Here is a 17,970-nt window from a genome sequence, read left to right as displayed (position 1 = left end):
CGTTAGGGGCCTTCTTTTTGGTGTCTTTTTTTGAAGGGTTAGATGGAGCTTTCCTGGTTTTCCCGTATCTCATCGCTGGGGAATGTCGGGGGGGTAAGGGGGTATGGGATAACCCATCACACGTCCCCGCTGACTGAGCTGCTTGAGGAGATTCGTACGCCAGGGGGTATCTTTCAGATGGTCCCAGAGGGTCGTGGCTCAACTATGCCGCATGGGGGGCAGACGGTTGGTTGATTTCCTTGAACTCCTTGATTGGTTCTGATTCAGATGAAACAGTATATGTATCTGTATCTGTTCATGTAAGGCGATAACTGGTGCTTTTGTTTGTTTGATTATTTGATTTGGTTTAGTTTAGTTTAGTTTGGTTCAGTTCAGTTTTTGCAGCAATCATTAGGGAGCGCTGGGGAGCGCCAGTTAGTTGGCACTGGTTAATCAGCAAGTGGTGTTTTGTTTTGTTTTTGTTACAAAAAAGCCTCTCTCTCATTGGCGTGCGCTTAGCGTTGAGAGTGGGTACTAAAAGTGGTCGGTAGGTGCTCCTTAGGGGTTAATGTGGATTGAATCTTGGTCAATAAAATTGCTCTGCAACCTCGCCAGTCAAGCTCCACAGCTGGGCACTCACCAGGGCCCTTGTCCTTGCTGTGGGAAATTTTGCTGCCTCCCATCACTGTGAGAAGGCTGTGAGGGCTGTGGAGGCTCTGTGGAGACTTCGCAAGGATGCAGGAATGCCACCACGGCTGGGTGGTCCCAGAGGCCCTGCCTGCTTTGCATGGCTCCTGCTGCTGTGCAACACTTGTGAAACGCTTATGGCTCCTGCCGCTTCGGGTATATGTCATGTAGCTGCTGCCTCTGCAGGGATGTTACACGCGGCTCCTGCCGCTGCGGGGGTGTTGCTCCCACCCCGGCCCCTGCTGGCTCCTAGCTCGTGACTCCTACGTGGGTGCGGTGCGTTGTCTTGCGCTGGGGATGTCTCACGCGGCTCCTGCCACTGGAGAAACTCGCAGTTCCTGCTGCTGCCGCTGGCAAGGTTCACACCCCTGCACTGGCGCGCAGGTGCGCTGTAAGTGTCTCGCATGGCTCCTGCCGCTGGAGAGGCACCAGGGGCCGAAGAGGAGACTCGCGCCGCTCCAGCCGCTGCAAACAAACTCTTGCCAAACACGGCCTGTGGCTCCTGCCTGCGTTGTCTACTGGAGTGGCCTTTCGATGGCGGCTGTGATGCGGCTGCGGGGGGGGTGACGCACGCAGAGGTCTTACGTGCGACATCTCTGCTCCCCCTACACGGCACTGCACATGGCAGTAAGACAGCGGCAAGACGGCAAGACAGCCAAGGGCCGTCAGTTCTGGAACCGCAACACACCGTGGCACACAGTGCTGCAGCCTCTGCACCCGCCTCTACGGCGGTCTCAAACAAACAGCGGACTGGAATCAGGGATCAGCAATCTGGCAAAAGAAAAAGAAAGTGATAATAACATAATGTTATTATCATTTTACTTTTCTAGGCGGAGCTCGGAAACAGGTAGGGGCGTGGCTAGACTTGTGGCACCAAGCAGAATGTGAAGTGGTTTGCACTCCTCTGAGTGAGCATGAGGGTTTGGCCAACCCTCTGGAGCCGGCCAGACTCTCATGCCTACTTGGCATGTTCTCCATTGGGCTGTGTTCACAGCCCCACGGAGAACATGCCGAGCCTTCCCAGGCACTGCCTGAGCATCCAAACAGAATGATCAGACCAATTATGATGCTGCTCCTGCAGCATCGTGATTGGCTGGGGGAGTCCGGAAGCCTGAGTGTTTCCGGTGCTTCCTGCAGATTTTGAGGAACAGGACAGAGGAGAGACCTGTGGTGGTGCGGCGGCGAAGGAAAAGGTAAGTTCATGTTTTTATTATTATTTTTGTAATCCATTCCTTCCTGCCTACCAACCCCGTTCCAAGGCAGCCGCCACTGGCAGAGGTCCTTAAGTCGGGTCAACTTTAGTTTCTAGTAAGGAGCTAGGTTGAGCACCTGGCTATTACTCTTTGTCTTAGACATGGTTGAGAAAGACCTTTTTAGAAATTTAAAAAAAATCTAGACACTTTTACGGCCTAACTAGGTAATACATTTTTTAAATTTAAAATACAACAGGACTGGGGGAGTTAACCAAGGCCCTAGCAGTTCAAATAGAAAATTGGGCAAAAATTGAAAAACAAAAATCTAAAAATATTATTGGCACCTCAAGTCAATTATGGATTCTTAAGTGGAATCACAATACTGACAGAGTGGTACAGCAAATGCAAAGTCTTATATCCCACCACTGAACCACCAATGTAGGAAGCAGGCTCTTTATATAGTGGACCAAAAAGAGGTACACCATGTAAACAGTCCAGACAAACTTCTGTTGACTGATAGAGACACAAATGATAACTGAAATACTCTTTTTTGTGGTAGCGTGGGTGACCAGTCAGGTCTATCAAAGGGTTTTGGTTAGCATTTAATGTATGCACAAAGGCAGTAAGTGAGACACACACTCAAAAATGAAATCTGACACCAATTTATAAAAGTTACACCTACTTTTATATGAATTTAGATACCAAGATCATTGGAATCAGGTGAGTTATGAATTTTTACAGTCGACAGAGCAGTTTTAGGGAGCGGTAATGTTATCTTATGGGGGAGAACATGTACTGTATTCAGGCACATAACAGTGACTTATGGGACTGATGTTCTCTTGGACTATAGGAGAGTATGGAGCAAGGTCCAAGCCCACACCAACAGGTCACCTCAGGAGGTTCTGGGGTGTCCTGGTGCAGAGGTGTGTTATGGTGTTGGATGCCCCATTCTCTCCAAAGGGAAAGGGTCCTGGCAGAAAGAGGCTGCAAGCTGAGACTGGGTTGCGATCCCGGGGAACCCCTGGGGCGGATCAACCCTTGAGATCCTTGGGCATGCAGGAACACTGTTGGTTCCATTCTCCACAGTCTGTGAGGTTTGGGTGCAGTGGTGTCTTTTGGAGTTGGTATCGATGCTGGAATCTATTGCAGTTGTAGGGGGGCCTGCAGTAAGGGGTGGAGGTGGTGACTGGTAGTCCAGTCTGGCCAGACCCAAGGATGGTCTCAGCTGTTGTGGGTCTCAGGACCCCATTGAACCATCACCTCTCTCGGACTTCGGCTATTGGGCGCAGGTGCAGAGGCACTTTGAGGTGTTGGATGGCAGTGGCCTGAAGCTCATTCCTTTGACTTTGGTTCAAAAGAAGGGGGCAAACAGAACAGCTGTGCCCCTCTCAGTGTGAGTCGGACTGTCTCTGAAGTCCCTGGATGTGCAGGTTGGTTTTCCTCAGTGTTGGTGTCCGGACTGGGCACAACAAGCCTTGGTTGCTGCAAGGGGTCCTGTACCCCAGGTGTTGGTACTGAGCAGCTCCGGTTGGTCCTGGCATCTCTACACCTGGAGGGAGGACAGTTCTAACCTTTAGCAACACAGTGATCTCTTACTGGGTGGCTGCAGCGTCAGTAGTCCTGGTAGGTGGCAGGTCGTTGAACATGTCCTTGTTTCTTGTGGCTGCAGGAGGGTAGCTCTTCTACTCCAGGAGAGTTCTTTAGCTATTTACAAAGCACTGACTGCCCTCTGGGTATCTTAGAGTCCTGACAGTGGCAGGATGAGTCGGTTTCTTCACAAGGGTCGGTGCAGCAAAGTAGGCTGACAGGGTTGGAACCAAGTCAGTCATGCTTCTCGTTTCTCGGGTCATCAAACTTCTCAGTCCATTTTTTCTTTTGGTCTGTTGATACTCTGAAGTCCTGGCATCAGGGGTGCCACCTAAATACTGTATTTAGGGGCATTACAAGAAGTGTCAGTTAGTAGCCAGTGGGCTACCTACCTTTAGGGTGACTACACCCTCTATATGACGACTTTGTGTGGGGAGTGGGCATAACCCTGACCCAGAGATCCTAATTCCACCAAAAGCCAAGATAGTAGAATTTTCCTAGTCGTGTTTACTTCAAGTAGCCCACTTTAAGGGTGGTACTAGCCTGAGGGGTGAACACTCTTCCTGACTAACGAATTGTCCCATCCGACCTGGTGCCAAATGAGCCCTGGGAAGGGGGGAAGCCAGGGTTTCATATCACAGGCGGTAGAGACCTTTGAAGCCTCCTGCTTTGATATGCAGATTGTACGTCATCCTGCTTGTAGGAGGTGGCCACACCTCCTGTCATAGCAGGCTGTGTTTCCTACCACAAAGTGTGTGGGCTCTCACCTCCAGGGGGTCACAAGCATGTCTGTGGCGGAAGGCTGGACAGAACCAGTCAGCCAACACACTAGAGTTTGTTAGGTTTTCAGGGGGTACCTCTAAGGTACACTAGGGGTTCATGTATTAATAAGTCCACCACTGGAATCAGTGAGGGTTTATTAATACGAGTTGTTTGATACAAACACCATAGGCTTCACTGAAGCTATTTTGTAGCTGCGAAGCTCATTTTGATCAGTGCCCTGTACATATCTTAAGATGGCTTCCCTGTTCACTTGTATTGTCAATAATTAAACTGGCTAGCACACGGGTATATCTGCTCATGCAGATATGTCCTCACATGTAATATAATAAACCCTGCCTTAGGGCTGTAAGGCCTGCTGTAGGGGTGACTTACAAATATTACATGCAGTGGTAGGGGACATGGTACACAGGGTGTGTACCATGTCATGTTTTCACTTTTTAGAGCACCTCGTCTTGCAGCCTGTAGTAGCAGTCTGCTCGAGTTTGGCGCTGGACCCCATAGAGTGACATAATATATGCTGCAGCTCTTAGGGCCCCTTTTAGTACCTATGCCCTAGGTACCAGGGGTACCACTTACTATGGACTTACAGGGGTGCAAAGGCCTGGTCAATTGGGCATCAATTGAACAGTGACCTTGTTTTGGGGTAAGAACACTGGCGAACTGGTTAGTAGTAACCCAGTGCACTTCAACCAGGTTTGCATCAAATACCAGGCAAAAAGTGGGGGACTACTGTAATAAAATCCCACTTTCCTACAAGTGTCTACTTGAGAAACGTTCCATGGTTTAGAGCCTATTCTCTCAAACATTGATTTTGTTGCAGAAAATGTGAAAATGTTCTAATATCATTCATGCTAAATTAACACCTCGAACTATGCAGCTGCTCCAGGAACATCTGCGAATTATAAACAGGTGTTGCATCAAACGCAATCTCCAGGAACATACACATGAATAAAACACTCATCAATTAACTTTCATATTTGCTGGCTTGGAAGGAAGCCATAATTGATTGCATTCTTAAAATGAAGTGGGGTGGCTAACACTTAACTGACCAAACGTTTTGAAATCTAATTTCAGGCCATGAGGAATTGAAGCGAGACTACAGATTTCATAGTGTGTCCCACTCTGACAAGGATCGAGTATTTTTTAGATGTTGGCTGTCTTTTCAATATACATGTAACTTGTTTTGCTAATGTCTGTCTTTAAATGCAGTCAAAATCACAAAACAGACAGAAGCGCAGCTTCAAATCTATCAGCATTAAGGATTTATTAGGAATAATTTGCAGTAGATCACTATATCCAAGGTGTCTTGGCCTGAGACTGCAAAATATGTATATTGATTCATCATTGAAGGTGACAGTGCACACTTTTTTTTATCGCCTGATGACCTCTTATGGTTCACTCTTTGGCCGCTGCTTCACTTGATCTAGTGGTTGCTGGTCAGCGGCCACCGGCACTCATTTTGGTGAGCCGGAACATATATGTTTTTCTGTGGACACTTCCAAAGATCAAGAAAGAGAAAATGCACAAAGGAGAAAGAAAGAGAAAAAGAGAAAATCTGTCATAAATGGACAAAGCGGGAATCTGCAAGAGTGAGATAGAGGGGCAGGGAGTGTTCTGGTAGTCGATTAACCCTTTAACCGCGGCGGAAATTCCCACAGGACGTCTTCTTTCTTCGACTGCAGCCCGGCCACCAGGAAACTCACTTGATCAATCCTGGTGCTGCTCTTATGCGGCATGAGAGCAGCTCCCTGATTGGAGGGAGCAGACTCACTCAGCGCTCCACAGTGCTCTGGAGCCCTGCACTTGCTCTAACTTAGCAGTCTTGAGACAGCTGGGTTAGAGATGTTTAAAATGCACATGTGTGGCTGGCCATAACAAGACGGCTGGCCAAAAAGACATGAGCACTTTAAAAAGTGCATAACAGCCCACCCTCGTCCCTGCTGATGTCACTCAGCAGGCCCCACCCTGTCCTGATGCTCTGTTTGGGATGGGGCTTTTTATTTGTAATATCTGGAGCTGTGGGGGTAATTTAATTGGGGTGACGCTCCTCGGCTCCAACGGAGGAGCCGGTCCTGATTAGATCGGTTGGACGATTAAAATGCTTAAAAATACTTACAAACATATACGATAGCGGTCACTGAGTGATCTTGATCACAACATGATAAAATGGAGGATTGTAATTCTCACACCAAAATTAAACACTTTGTAATGAGTCCACAAACCTTTACTCTTCTGGATCCGTATATCTGAGTAAAGTAAAAACAAGCTGAAGCAAGGCAAGGGCCCTGGCAAACAACCCTACAAAGTACAAACAACCTGGAAATGCAGGGCGGCAGTGTCTTGGAGTTCACGAAAGTGAGTTGTGTCCAGGATGCTCAGGGTTTCTTCTGCCTTAGGGTTATTTTGCCTCAGTCCCTTGTGTACTATGTGACCTGGGACCCTCTGTTCCTGACTCACAAAGCGACTCCACAGTCAGGGCGGAGGCTTTGCAGTCATGGTGGATCTCCACACTCATGGTGGGATCTCCGCACTCGTGGTGTGATCTTCGCACTTGTGGTGGGATCTCCGCACTTGTGGTGGGATCTCCGCAATGGGAAACTGCGGTGTGGAGATCCCGCCACGAGTGCGGAGATCCCACCATGACTGCAGAGCCTCCGCCCTGAGTGTGGAGGCTCTTTGTGAGTCAGGACCTGAGTTTCCAGATTACTGGCTTCTTACTTAGTGAGCAACTCCAATATGAAGATCCACATCTACTCAGGTAAGTAGAGTGGTGCATAGATCTTGTTTTAGACCACACAGGTCTCTCTTGATATGTTTAGCTGACAAGCAATGACGTGCTGGATCACCACCAAAGCAGTACAGACCCCCAGGATATTGCGGCATAGATTTGCAAATCTTTTGGTACAACAATGGAAATTTTGCAGCACAAAAATGGAAATTTTGTGGCATTATTATGGCACTTTATTTTACTTGTAATCCAGCTTTGTGAATCCTTCCAGCTGCTTGAGATGGACTGAAATAGGCCCCTCGCCCCATGCTATCTTTCCAAAAGTCTATCTAACAAAACTTGAGTGGCATTGATATAATTGTACACATATTTTGCCTTTGGTACTACTGCCGCTGGCAGCTCTCTCTCTCTCTCTCTTTCTTTCTCTCCCTCTCATTCTCTCTACCCTCTCTCTCTCCCCTCATCTCTCCCTCTCTCTATCTCTCTTTCTCCCCCCCCCTCTCTCTCTCTCGCTTTATCTCCCTCTCTCCTCATTCTGTCTCTATCTGGCTCCTCCTCACCTGCTGAAAACCACGACCTCCAGAAACGTCACATATACTCGTTTTCCTCTCCTTTCCATCATTCAATCCCCTGAGAAATGGGTCCAAAAAAGAAAACAAAACACATTGCTGAAAATGCCATCTTTTTCAGATATTTTTTCCTTCCAAAGTGCATCCGCGGGACACACACTCAAAAAGAAGGAAAAAAACATTCAAACAAAACAAAGTAGCCGCAAAGTGACCTGATTTATTTTTGTCACACCGAACCACATTAGTGCTACGTTACAGAGTTTGCAAGTGAAGCACTACTTTCGTTTTCTTGTCTTTCTTTTAATAGCTTTAGGGCCAAGCATGCAGCTCTTCTAAATCAATACTCCTCAAACCTGACAGGGAGCGCTAGTTTTAAGCTGCTTGCATATTCACCAAGGGACCTCAGACCTGACAGACTGGAGCATTTTGCTATACTTGTGTGGAGGACTTGTCTGCTTATTCTGAAAAAAAGGCCTGAGGCAGAGGCTTGAGCCCAGCCGGGGCCCTGGAAGATGAAATGTGTACCGGAGGAAGCATTAAAAATGCACCTCATTGCTCGCTTATTTTTGTCTGTTCTCTCCCCTATTCTGGTCTCTCCTCTCTCTCACTCCCTCTCCTCTCACTCTCTCTTTCGTTCCCTTTCATGCTCTCGCTATCTCACCCCTCCTCACCTGCTAAAAACTGTGAGTTCAAGAAACTTTTTCCCTGCCTTTCCTTTATTTGTTCCCCTGTGAACCAGTGGGGTACGAAGTGGGGTGCGGTGGGTGCTGGCCGCCCCGGGTACATCACTGATGAGGGTGACAAAATGGCAAACATGTGAGTTTTAAACACATATTTTTGTGATTTTGTCAAGCCGGGGGTGACAAGAAATTTTCCGCACCGGGTACCGGCTGACCTTGCTATTCCACTGCTATGAACCGGATCCAAAAAAGACAAAGGTAAGAACATTGCTTTAAAATATCATCTTTTTTGGACATTTTTCCCCTCCAAAGTGAAGCCTCAGGACAGATAAAAAAAGAAAGAAAAAAATGTAAAAATACATCAAAATAAATAAATAAACAAGACAAAGTGGCCGCAAGGTTGCCAGATTGTTTTTATTCAACCCAAACACATTAGCGCCACATTACAGAGTTTACCAGTGAAGCGCTAGGCCTGCCGGGGAGTCTCAACTCCTAGAAGAGGGAGACTGGGCGGCCGGGCAGGAGATGCAGTTAGGTAACTTCTCAATTCCTTATTTACTTTATTGGCGTGTTACTATTTTGTTTAGAAGTCATTATTTTCCTACCCTGTGTGATTGCACGCTTTGTTATTTTCATCACATTTGTTTTGTGTGTACTTTCATGTGTCTTTTTTCCAGGGGTGCACAAAGCTTTTCCGCCTCGTGGTTGACCCCCTGAGGCTGCGATACATGAGCGCAGCCAACCATAGAGCTTCTCCAGCTGCAGGTGGTGCTCGCTTCACTGCATGCTCTGTGTTGTAAGCAGCGATCGAAGAGCATTAAAAACAGTATGGGGATGTGGCAGGCCACATTTCGCAGGCACTTTTGTAAATAGCGCAGCCTTTTTTTACAAAGGTGCAGATTTCGTAATTTATTTGCAAATCGTGAAATCCTAGAGGGTCTTACAGTACGATCAACAATGTAGAATCAACAATGGAGAAAGTTAGAAAAAGTGGTGCAGCAAACATATGTTTTCACTCACCTGCAATTATAGAATTAGTTCTCATGGAAACCCATTTCTGGTCTCTGGTCAAGGGTAAGGAGGGCTTCAAGGTATTTAGCCATGCTTTTGGATGCCGTGGGCTGGCTTGGGATATCCACTCAAGCTAGGTCAATCAACGTCATGACAGGCTAGTAAAGCTTCAACAGGAACTTCAGACTGTTCCTGTCCAGGAGGAAATCTGGAGCACACTTCTCCACATTCTGCAAGTACCAGTAGCAGCAGGATCCATTCATATACTTGTCAAGGAGGTGTTCAATAACCTATATTAATGCTCCTTATTGAAAATGACCATCTTTTGCACGGCACACCCACAGATTTTTGCCTTTTGTTTGCAGAAACCGTTTTTATTGGCCATATGCCTCTGCGTACTAATACGTCCCTAGTATACGGTACTAATATACCTAGGGCTTGTAAATTAAGTACTACTAATGGGCTTCTGCACTCTTTTTGCCACCCATTAACATAGCTCTGTAAAACATGTCTCCAGGCCTGCCAATGAAGCCTGGGCTTGCAGTTTTAATCTGCCATTTCGACCCGGCAAAACAAACCTTCTGCCCATCCTAAACCTACCTTTTTAATACCTATAAGTCACCCCTAAGCTAGGCCTTAAATGGCCATTGGACAGGGTGCATGACATTTAAAAAGTAGGACATATATAATTTCAAAGGTTAAGAACTGGACTTCTGACCCTACCACTTTAGTACACTTCTGGACCTAAGGTTATCCTGCAAACAAGGAGGACTGCTGTGCTGAAGGACTGCCACTCTGCTGGACTGCTGCTCTGGAACAACTGCTTTCTTGCTGTGCCGCCTGCTGCCCTCTCTGCCTGGATGTGAAGGACTTGACCTGACTCTCTTGTTCCCAGAACCCAGAGTGACTCCAAAGGCTTTCTGGGTTGCCTCCTAATCTGAAGTCTCAGGGACATAAAAGAGTTCCCACTACCCTATGATTACATCTGGACCATTGGAAGTTGGCCTAAGGTGATTGATTCAGTGGAACCTATGCATCCTCTGCTGCAAGAGCAGAACAGATGCATCTCCACTGTTGCAGGAACAGGATCAGCGCATCACACTCGGAACCAGTACATCGCCTTCGGGAACCGCCACTTTGGCATTAACGCATCGCTACCACTGCGTGGAGAATATTGAAGCATTGCCTCTACTTCATGGAGAGACCTGGCGCATCACCTTTGGAACTGACGCATCGCTACTGTTGCATGGAGAAAATCGACACATCACACCAACTGCACAGGGAAAACAGACGCATCGCTTGGCTGCCTTCCGCATCTTTGTCGAAGCAACAGGATTAAGGTACTTTTATACAGCCAGCCTCTCTGGGTCCCTGTATCCGGCACACGCTCTATCACTGTCGGCCTGAACGCTTGACTTTGTCTCGGTCCAGCACAACCAGATAACTCACATAAGCGCTATTTTACCGTTTATTCTTTACAAATTCACATCTAAAGTGCTACTTATTAAAATTTTGTTATTTTGGCCGAGTTTTATTTATAAAATTAAGTTCTATTTTTCTACCCTGGTGTGGAGTCTTTTTTGTGTGGTTTTCACTGTGTAACTGTTTGAAGTGTTGCACCAATACTTTAAACATTGCCTCCTAACTTAAGCCTGACTGCTTTTGAAGTTTACCACCTATTTTATCTTATCTTAGAACTGTGGTTAACCCCCCTCCTTTAGGATCAAGGGTCTTATGTATCAAAGGGTTTTGCCCATTCTGTGTCTGTGGAGTTAATACATAAGGGCCCAAATGTCCACGTGATACTTGGAGGAGTCAGGTGGCTTTGTCCACAGTGAAGCCTGAGTACCTCGCCTGGTCCCAGAAGACCAACTTGAACTGAAATCATATCGGGTGCAGAAGGACCCTCATGCAAAGGGACTTTGCACAATGCCTTTCGACTTTTGATCGCTCATGTGGCCCGGGGACCAACCAGTAGTCTCTAAATTGTTCTATACAATTTTCCTTTTTATTTCCTTACATTCATTCCATGCCTTGTGAACTCACTTGACACCAGTGTTGCACTTGGATTAATTTAGAAACATAAAAAGCGCCTTGATAAGAGATATGCTGCTCTAATGTGCAGTGAGGTCTTACAAACACTGGCGTCAAGGCATCTCGATATGATACAATGATTTCAATGACTGCAAAGAAATAAAATATATACTTGTAAAATACATTTTTTGAATTCCAATGGACAGAATGTCCTAGGGACACATTAATGATCAATATCTCATACATATTCAATGAGGTGCTTTTGTTCCAGAGTGCTGTCACGGTATAGAGTCAAAATATCGAGTTTTTAATATCGATTAGACATAATATCGAGTAAAAAATATAGAATGGACATAATATCGACTAGACATAATATAGACTACCAAAATATCGACTAGAAAATTTTAATATCGAATAAAATGGACATAATATCGAATCAAAAATATAGAATGGACATAATATCGACTAGACATAATATAGACAACAAAAATATCAAAATTTAGGTAAGTTAATATTAATTTTTATTTTTGTGTAATATAAATCTGTAGCGGGTTGTGGCTTTATAGGGGAATAGGGTGGGAAGTAATTTAATTATAATTAATTAAATATGTTTATTTTTTTATTGTTATTTATTTACAATTAATTGTTAATTAATTATTAATTGGTAATTAATTAAAATATAATTGGTAATTAATTTTAATTGATTAATTGATAATTATTTAAATTTTAGTAATTTATTTTCTGTAGCGGGTTGTGGGTTTATAGGGGAATAGGGTGGGAAGTAATTTAATTATAATTAATTAAATATGTTAATTTTTAGTTTTACGTAATATAAATCTGTAGCGGGTTGTGGGTTTATAGGGGAATAGGGTGGGAAGTAATTTAATTATAATTAATTAAATATGTTAATTTATTTTTTGTTATTTATTTAGAATTAATTGTTAATTAATTATTAATTGGTAATTAATTAAAATATAATTGGTAATTAATTTTAATTGATTATTTGATAATTATTTTAATTTTAGTAATTTATTTTCTGTAGCGGGTTGTGGGTTTATAGGGGAATAGGGTGGGAAGTAATTTAATAATAATTAATTAAATATGTTAATTAATTAATTGGTATTTATTTTGAAATATTTGTTCATTAATTTTTAATTGATAAATAATTAATTCTTAATTGATAAATATTTTTAATACATTTTTTAATTAATAATTATGTGAATAATAATATTTTATTTGTAGTAGCGGGTTGTGGGTTTATAGGGGAATAGGGTGGGAAGTAATTTAATATAATTAAATAAACATGATAATTAATTAATTGGTATTTATTGTAAATAAATTGTTAATTAATGTTTAATTGGTAATTAATTAATTGTTAATTGGTAATTAAAATTTATTAATTGATTAATTTATAATTATGTGACTTAGATTAATTTATTTTCACTAGAGTAGGGATATTAAAATGTACCCCTATGCTATCCAACGCTTTCCTTACTGTTGCACTCTCTGGAGTGGGAATAGTAATTTTTACCCCTACGCTATCCAATGTCTTCCCTACAGTTGCACTCTCTGGAGTGGGAATAGTAACTTTTATCCCTACGCTATCCATCGCTTTCCCTACTGTTGCACTCTCTGGAGTGGGAATAGTAATTTTTACCCCTACGCTATCCAACGCTTTCCCTACTGTTGCACTCTCTGGAGTGGAAATAGTCATTTTTATCCCTACGCTATCCAACGCTTTCCCTACTGTTGCACTCTCTGGAGTGGGAATAGTAATTTTTACCCCTACGCCATCCAACGCTTTCCCTACTGTTGCACTCTCTGGAGTGGGAATAGTAATTTTTACCCTTACGCTATCCAACGCTTTCCCTACTCAGGGCCGGACTGGCTACCGGGCAGTTTGGAATGCTGCTGAGCTGGGGGCTGATTTCACTGCGGTGGGGGCTGATTTCGTTCATGGAGACCTGCGTGTGCTTCGAAATAATTAATGCAAAACAAATTACGTTTAGCACACGCAAGTCTCCATGAACGAAATCACCCCCCAGCTCAGCAGCATTCCAAACTGCCCGGTAGTCAGTCCGGCCCTGTTCCTACTGTTGCACTCGCTGGAGTTGGAATAGTTATTTTTACCCCTACGCCATCCAACGCTTTCTCTACTGTTGTACTCTCTGGAGTGGGAATATTAATTTTTACCCCTATGCTATCCAACGCTTTCCCTACTGTTGCACACGCTGGAGTGTGAATAGTAATTTTTACCCCTACACTATCCAACGCTTTCCCTACTGTTGCACTCGCTGGAGTTGGAATAGTAATTTTTACCCCTACACTATCCAACGTCTTCCCTACTGTTGCATTGTCTAGAGTGGGAATAGTAATTTTTACCACTACGCTATCCAACGCTTTCCCTACTGTTGCACTCTTTGGAGTGGGAATAGTAATTTTTACTCCTACGCTATCCAACGCTTTACCTACTGTTGCACTCGCTGGAGTTGGAATAGTAATTTTTACCCCTACGCCATCCAACGCTTTCCCTACTGTTGCACTCTCTGGAGTGGGAATAGTAATTTTTACCCCTACGCTATCCAACGCTTTCCCTACTGTTGCACTTACTGGAGTGGGAATAGTCATTTTTACCCCTACGCTATCTAACACTTTCCCTACTGTTGCACTCGCTGGAGTTGGAATAGTAATTTTTACCCCTACGCTATCCAACGTCTTCCCTACTGTTGCACTGTCTGGAGTGGGAATAGTAATTTTTACCCCTACTCTATCCAACGCTTTCCCTACTGTTGCAATCGCTGGAGTTTGAATAGTAATTTTTACCCCTACGCTATCCAACGCTTTCCCTACTGTTGCACTCTTTGGAGTGGGAATAGTAATTTTTACTCCTACGCTATCCAACGCTTTCCCTACTGTTGCACTCGCTGGAGTTGGAATAGTAATTTTTACCCCTACGCCATCCAACGCTTTCCCTACTGTTGCACTCTCTGGAGTGGGAATAGGAATTTTTACCCCTACGCTATCCAATGTCTTCCCTACTGTTGCACACTCTGGAGTGGGAATAGTAATTTTTACCCCTACGCTATCCAACGCTTTCCCTACTGTTGCACTCGCTGGAGTTGGAATAGTAATTTTTACCCCTACGCTATCCAACGTCTTCCTCACTGTTGCACTCTCTGGAGTGGGAATAGTAATATTTACCCCTAGGCTATCCAACGCTTTCCCTACTGTTGCACTCTCTGGAGTGGGAATAGTAATTTTTACCCCTACGCTATCCTACGCTTTCCCTACTGTTGCACTCTCTGGAGTGGGAATAGTAATTTTTATCCCTACGCTATCCAACGCTTTCCCTACTGTTGCCCTCTCTGGAGTGGGAATAGTAATTTTTACCCCTACACTATCCAACGCTTTCCCTACTGTTGCACTCTCTGGAGTGGAAATAGTAATTTTTATCCCTACGCTATCCAACGCTTTCCCTACTGTTGCACTCTCTGGAGTGGGAATAGTAATTTTTACCCCTACGCCATCCAACGCTTTCCCTACTGTTGCACTCTCTGGAGTGGGAATAGTAATTTTTACCCCTACGCTATCCAACGCTTTCCCTACTCAGGGCCGGACTGGCTACCGGGCAGATTGGAATGCTGCTGAGCTGGGGGCTCATTTCACTGCGGTGGGGGCTGATTTCGTTCATGGAGACCTGCGTGTGCTTCGAAATAATTAATGCAAAACGAATTTTGTTTAGCACACGCAGGTCTCCATGAACGAAATCACCCCCCAGCTCAGCAGCATTCCAAACTGCCCGGTAGTCAGTCCGGCCCTGTCCCTACTGTAGCACTCGCTGGAGTTGGAATAGTTATTTTTACCCCTACGCCATCCAACGCTTTCTCTACTGTTGTACTCTCTGGAGTGGGAATATTAATTTTTACCCCTATGCTATCCAACGCTTTCCCTACTGTTGCACACGCTGGAGTGTGAATAGTAATTTTTACCCCTACACTATCCAACGCTTTCCCTACTGTTGCACTCGCTGGAGTTGGAATAGTAATTTTTACCCCTACGCTATCCAACGTCTTCCCTACTGTTGCATTGTCTAGAGTGGGAATAGTAATTTTTACCACTACGCTATCCAACGCTTTCCCTACTGTTGCACTCTTTGGAGTGGGAATAGTAATTTTTACTCCTACGCTATCCAACACTTTCCCTACTGTTGCACTCGCTGGAGTTGGAATAGTAATTTTTACCCCTACGCTATCCAACGTCTTCCCTACTGTTGCACTGTCTGGAGTGGGAATAGTAATTTTTACCCCTACTCTATCCAACGCTTTCCCTACTGTTGCAATCGCCTGGAGTTGGAATAGTAATTTTTACCCCTACGCTATCCAACGCTTTCCCTACTGTTGCACTCTTTGGAGTGGGAATAGTAATTTTTACTCCTACGCTATCCAACGCTTTCCCTACTGTTGCACTCGCTGGAGTTGGAATAGTAATTTTTACCCCTACGCCATCCAACGCTTTCCCTACTGTTGCACTCTCTGGAGTGGGAATAGTAATTTTTACCCCTACGCTATCCAATGTCTTCCCTACTGTTGCACTCTCTGGAGTGGGAATAGTAATTTTTACCCCTACGCTATCCAACGCTTTCCCTACTGTTGCACTCGCTGGAGTTGGAATAGTAATTTTTACCCCTACGCTATCCAACGTCTTCCTTACTGTTGCACTCTCTGGAGTGGGAATAGTAATTTTTACCCCTACGCTATCCAACGCTTTCCCTACTGTTGCACTCTCTGGAGTGGGAATAGTAATTTTTACCCCTACGCTATCCTACGCTTTCCCTACTGTTGCACTTGCTGGAGTTGGAATTGTTATTTTTACCCCTACGCCATCCAATGCTTTCCCTACTCTTGCACTCTCTGGAGTGGGACTAGTAATTTTTACCCCTACGCTATCCAACGCTTTCCCTACTGTTGCACTCGCTGGATTGGGAATAGTAATTTTTACCCCTACGCTATCCAACGTTTTCTCTACTGTAGCACTCGCTGGAGTTGGAATAGTAATTTTTACCCCTACGCTATCCAACGCTTTCCCTACTGTTGCAATCTTTGGAGTGGGAATAGTAATTTTCACCCCTACGCTATCCAACGCTTTCCCTACTGTTGCACTCTTTGGAGTGGGAATAGTAATTTTTACCCCTACGCTATCCAACGCTTTCCCTACTGTTGCACTCACTGGAGTTGGAATAGTAAATTTAAAACTCTCGCTATCTTACGGAAAAAATATTGTATATGTTTTGTTAATAATATGTATATATATATATATATATATATATATATATGTTTTACAAAAAAATATTTAAGTTACAATAATTATTTATTAATTTTAAGTTTATTTAAGTATTTTAAGTATGTTTAAAATAGTTATATTTATTATTATAGTACTTTAAAATTACTTTTAAGATATTGTAAAAAATCGATATTTTGACTGTCTATATTTTTTCCTATCGATATTTTGGAGTCGATATTTTTGTACTTACCTGTTTGTAGATAGGAGGTCGATATTCTGGCATTCTATATTTTTACCTCGATATTTTGACTGTCGATATTTTGACAGTCGATATTCTGTCAGTGATCCGCTGTCACACCCTTGCATAGTGTCATAAAATGTCAGAGAAAAAGGTACAAGGTATGCATGCATCCCTGCCCATAAAAGACATAATTACAGCTATACTAAATTGTATCCACAAACAATATACTCGGACATATTTTAGCGGTGGGTGGTGACCCTACAATGGTATCGGAACTGATATCCTAAATGTATTACAATTTTAATTTGAGCACTTACCAGTTCTTCCGGGTGTTCTCCCTTCTCCAGAGGCACTGAATGGGCAGCTTGTAAGAGAAAAGAAGGACCAGTCACTTTCCAAAGAAATACAGAAAGATTTAAAAAAATTAAAAATGAAAAACATATATAATGATATAAATGCGCTTTATCTTTTGTTTCAGTGTAAATGAGGGTTAGAGGTCGAGTGTATGAATCTGCCGGCCTATTTTTTCCTGCTGTTTAATTCTCAGTTAAGGCCAGGTCTTTGTTTTTAGTTTCAAACGCATTGTGTTTTCAGCTTCTGTGTATTCAGTTTTCCATCAAGAGCAATTGGCGGGATCTTATAAGCAGCTTTGTGTCAAAATTTAAAATCATCTGCTGAAAAAACTGTTCGTAGTATTTCAATTTTCAGTGACAACTGAGTTGTATGGGAATACAACTGGCACTGCACAGTTCATCTTGGGTACATTCAATTACCACTTGCAGCTTTACCACTGGTAAACTCAAATTCGTCAGACACAAATAAGTATGTTTATGTAGTCCGGCAAATGCTGCTGGAAGGTCCGCTGTGGGATTTATGAAACTTAATGGTGCTATTAGTGTTCATTCGCTGATAACTCTAAGAAAAGAACAACGTGCCCTTGGCCCCGATTTAGAAATATTTTCCTGTATGCAAGGATAGCTTACGCCCAGTTCAATTTGTAAATGCAATTTATAGCGTTACGGGAAGCATGAGAATCTGTTATCTATCTGCCTCATTTATGAGGAATTGGCTAGGGCAACGCTGCAAGTCTTATTGAGGCACTGCCCTACGTCAATGTGAAAGGGCAGAAATGTACTACATTTTTCAAGTAGGCTGCACTCCTGTCTTTACCCAGTAGCGGCCCCTCCCCAGCCACAGT

The 17,970-nt window shown here is 43.8% G+C and overlaps 1 protein-coding gene across 1 annotated transcript in view; it reads right to left on the bottom strand.

Annotated features, from left to right (window-relative positions):
- The window catches only part of CHGB (chromogranin B), a 343,457-nt gene that overhangs the window by 117,167 nt on the left and 208,320 nt on the right, over positions 1 to 17,970 (bottom strand). Inside the window, exon 2 of the mRNA XM_078649509.1 lies at positions 17,090 to 17,136. Coding sequence (XP_078505635.1) covers positions 17,090 to 17,136 — 47 coding nt within the window. The remainder of the gene's footprint in view (positions 1 to 17,089; positions 17,137 to 17,970) is intronic.

This window comes from Lissotriton helveticus, chromosome 6 (assembly GCF_964261635.1).
Source record: "Lissotriton helveticus chromosome 6, aLisHel1.1, whole genome shotgun sequence".
NCBI classification, from domain to species: domain Eukaryota; kingdom Metazoa; phylum Chordata; class Amphibia; order Caudata; family Salamandridae; genus Lissotriton; species Lissotriton helveticus.
Note: the sequence above shows the minus strand (reverse complement) of the source record. Positions and strands in the feature narration are given on the sequence as shown.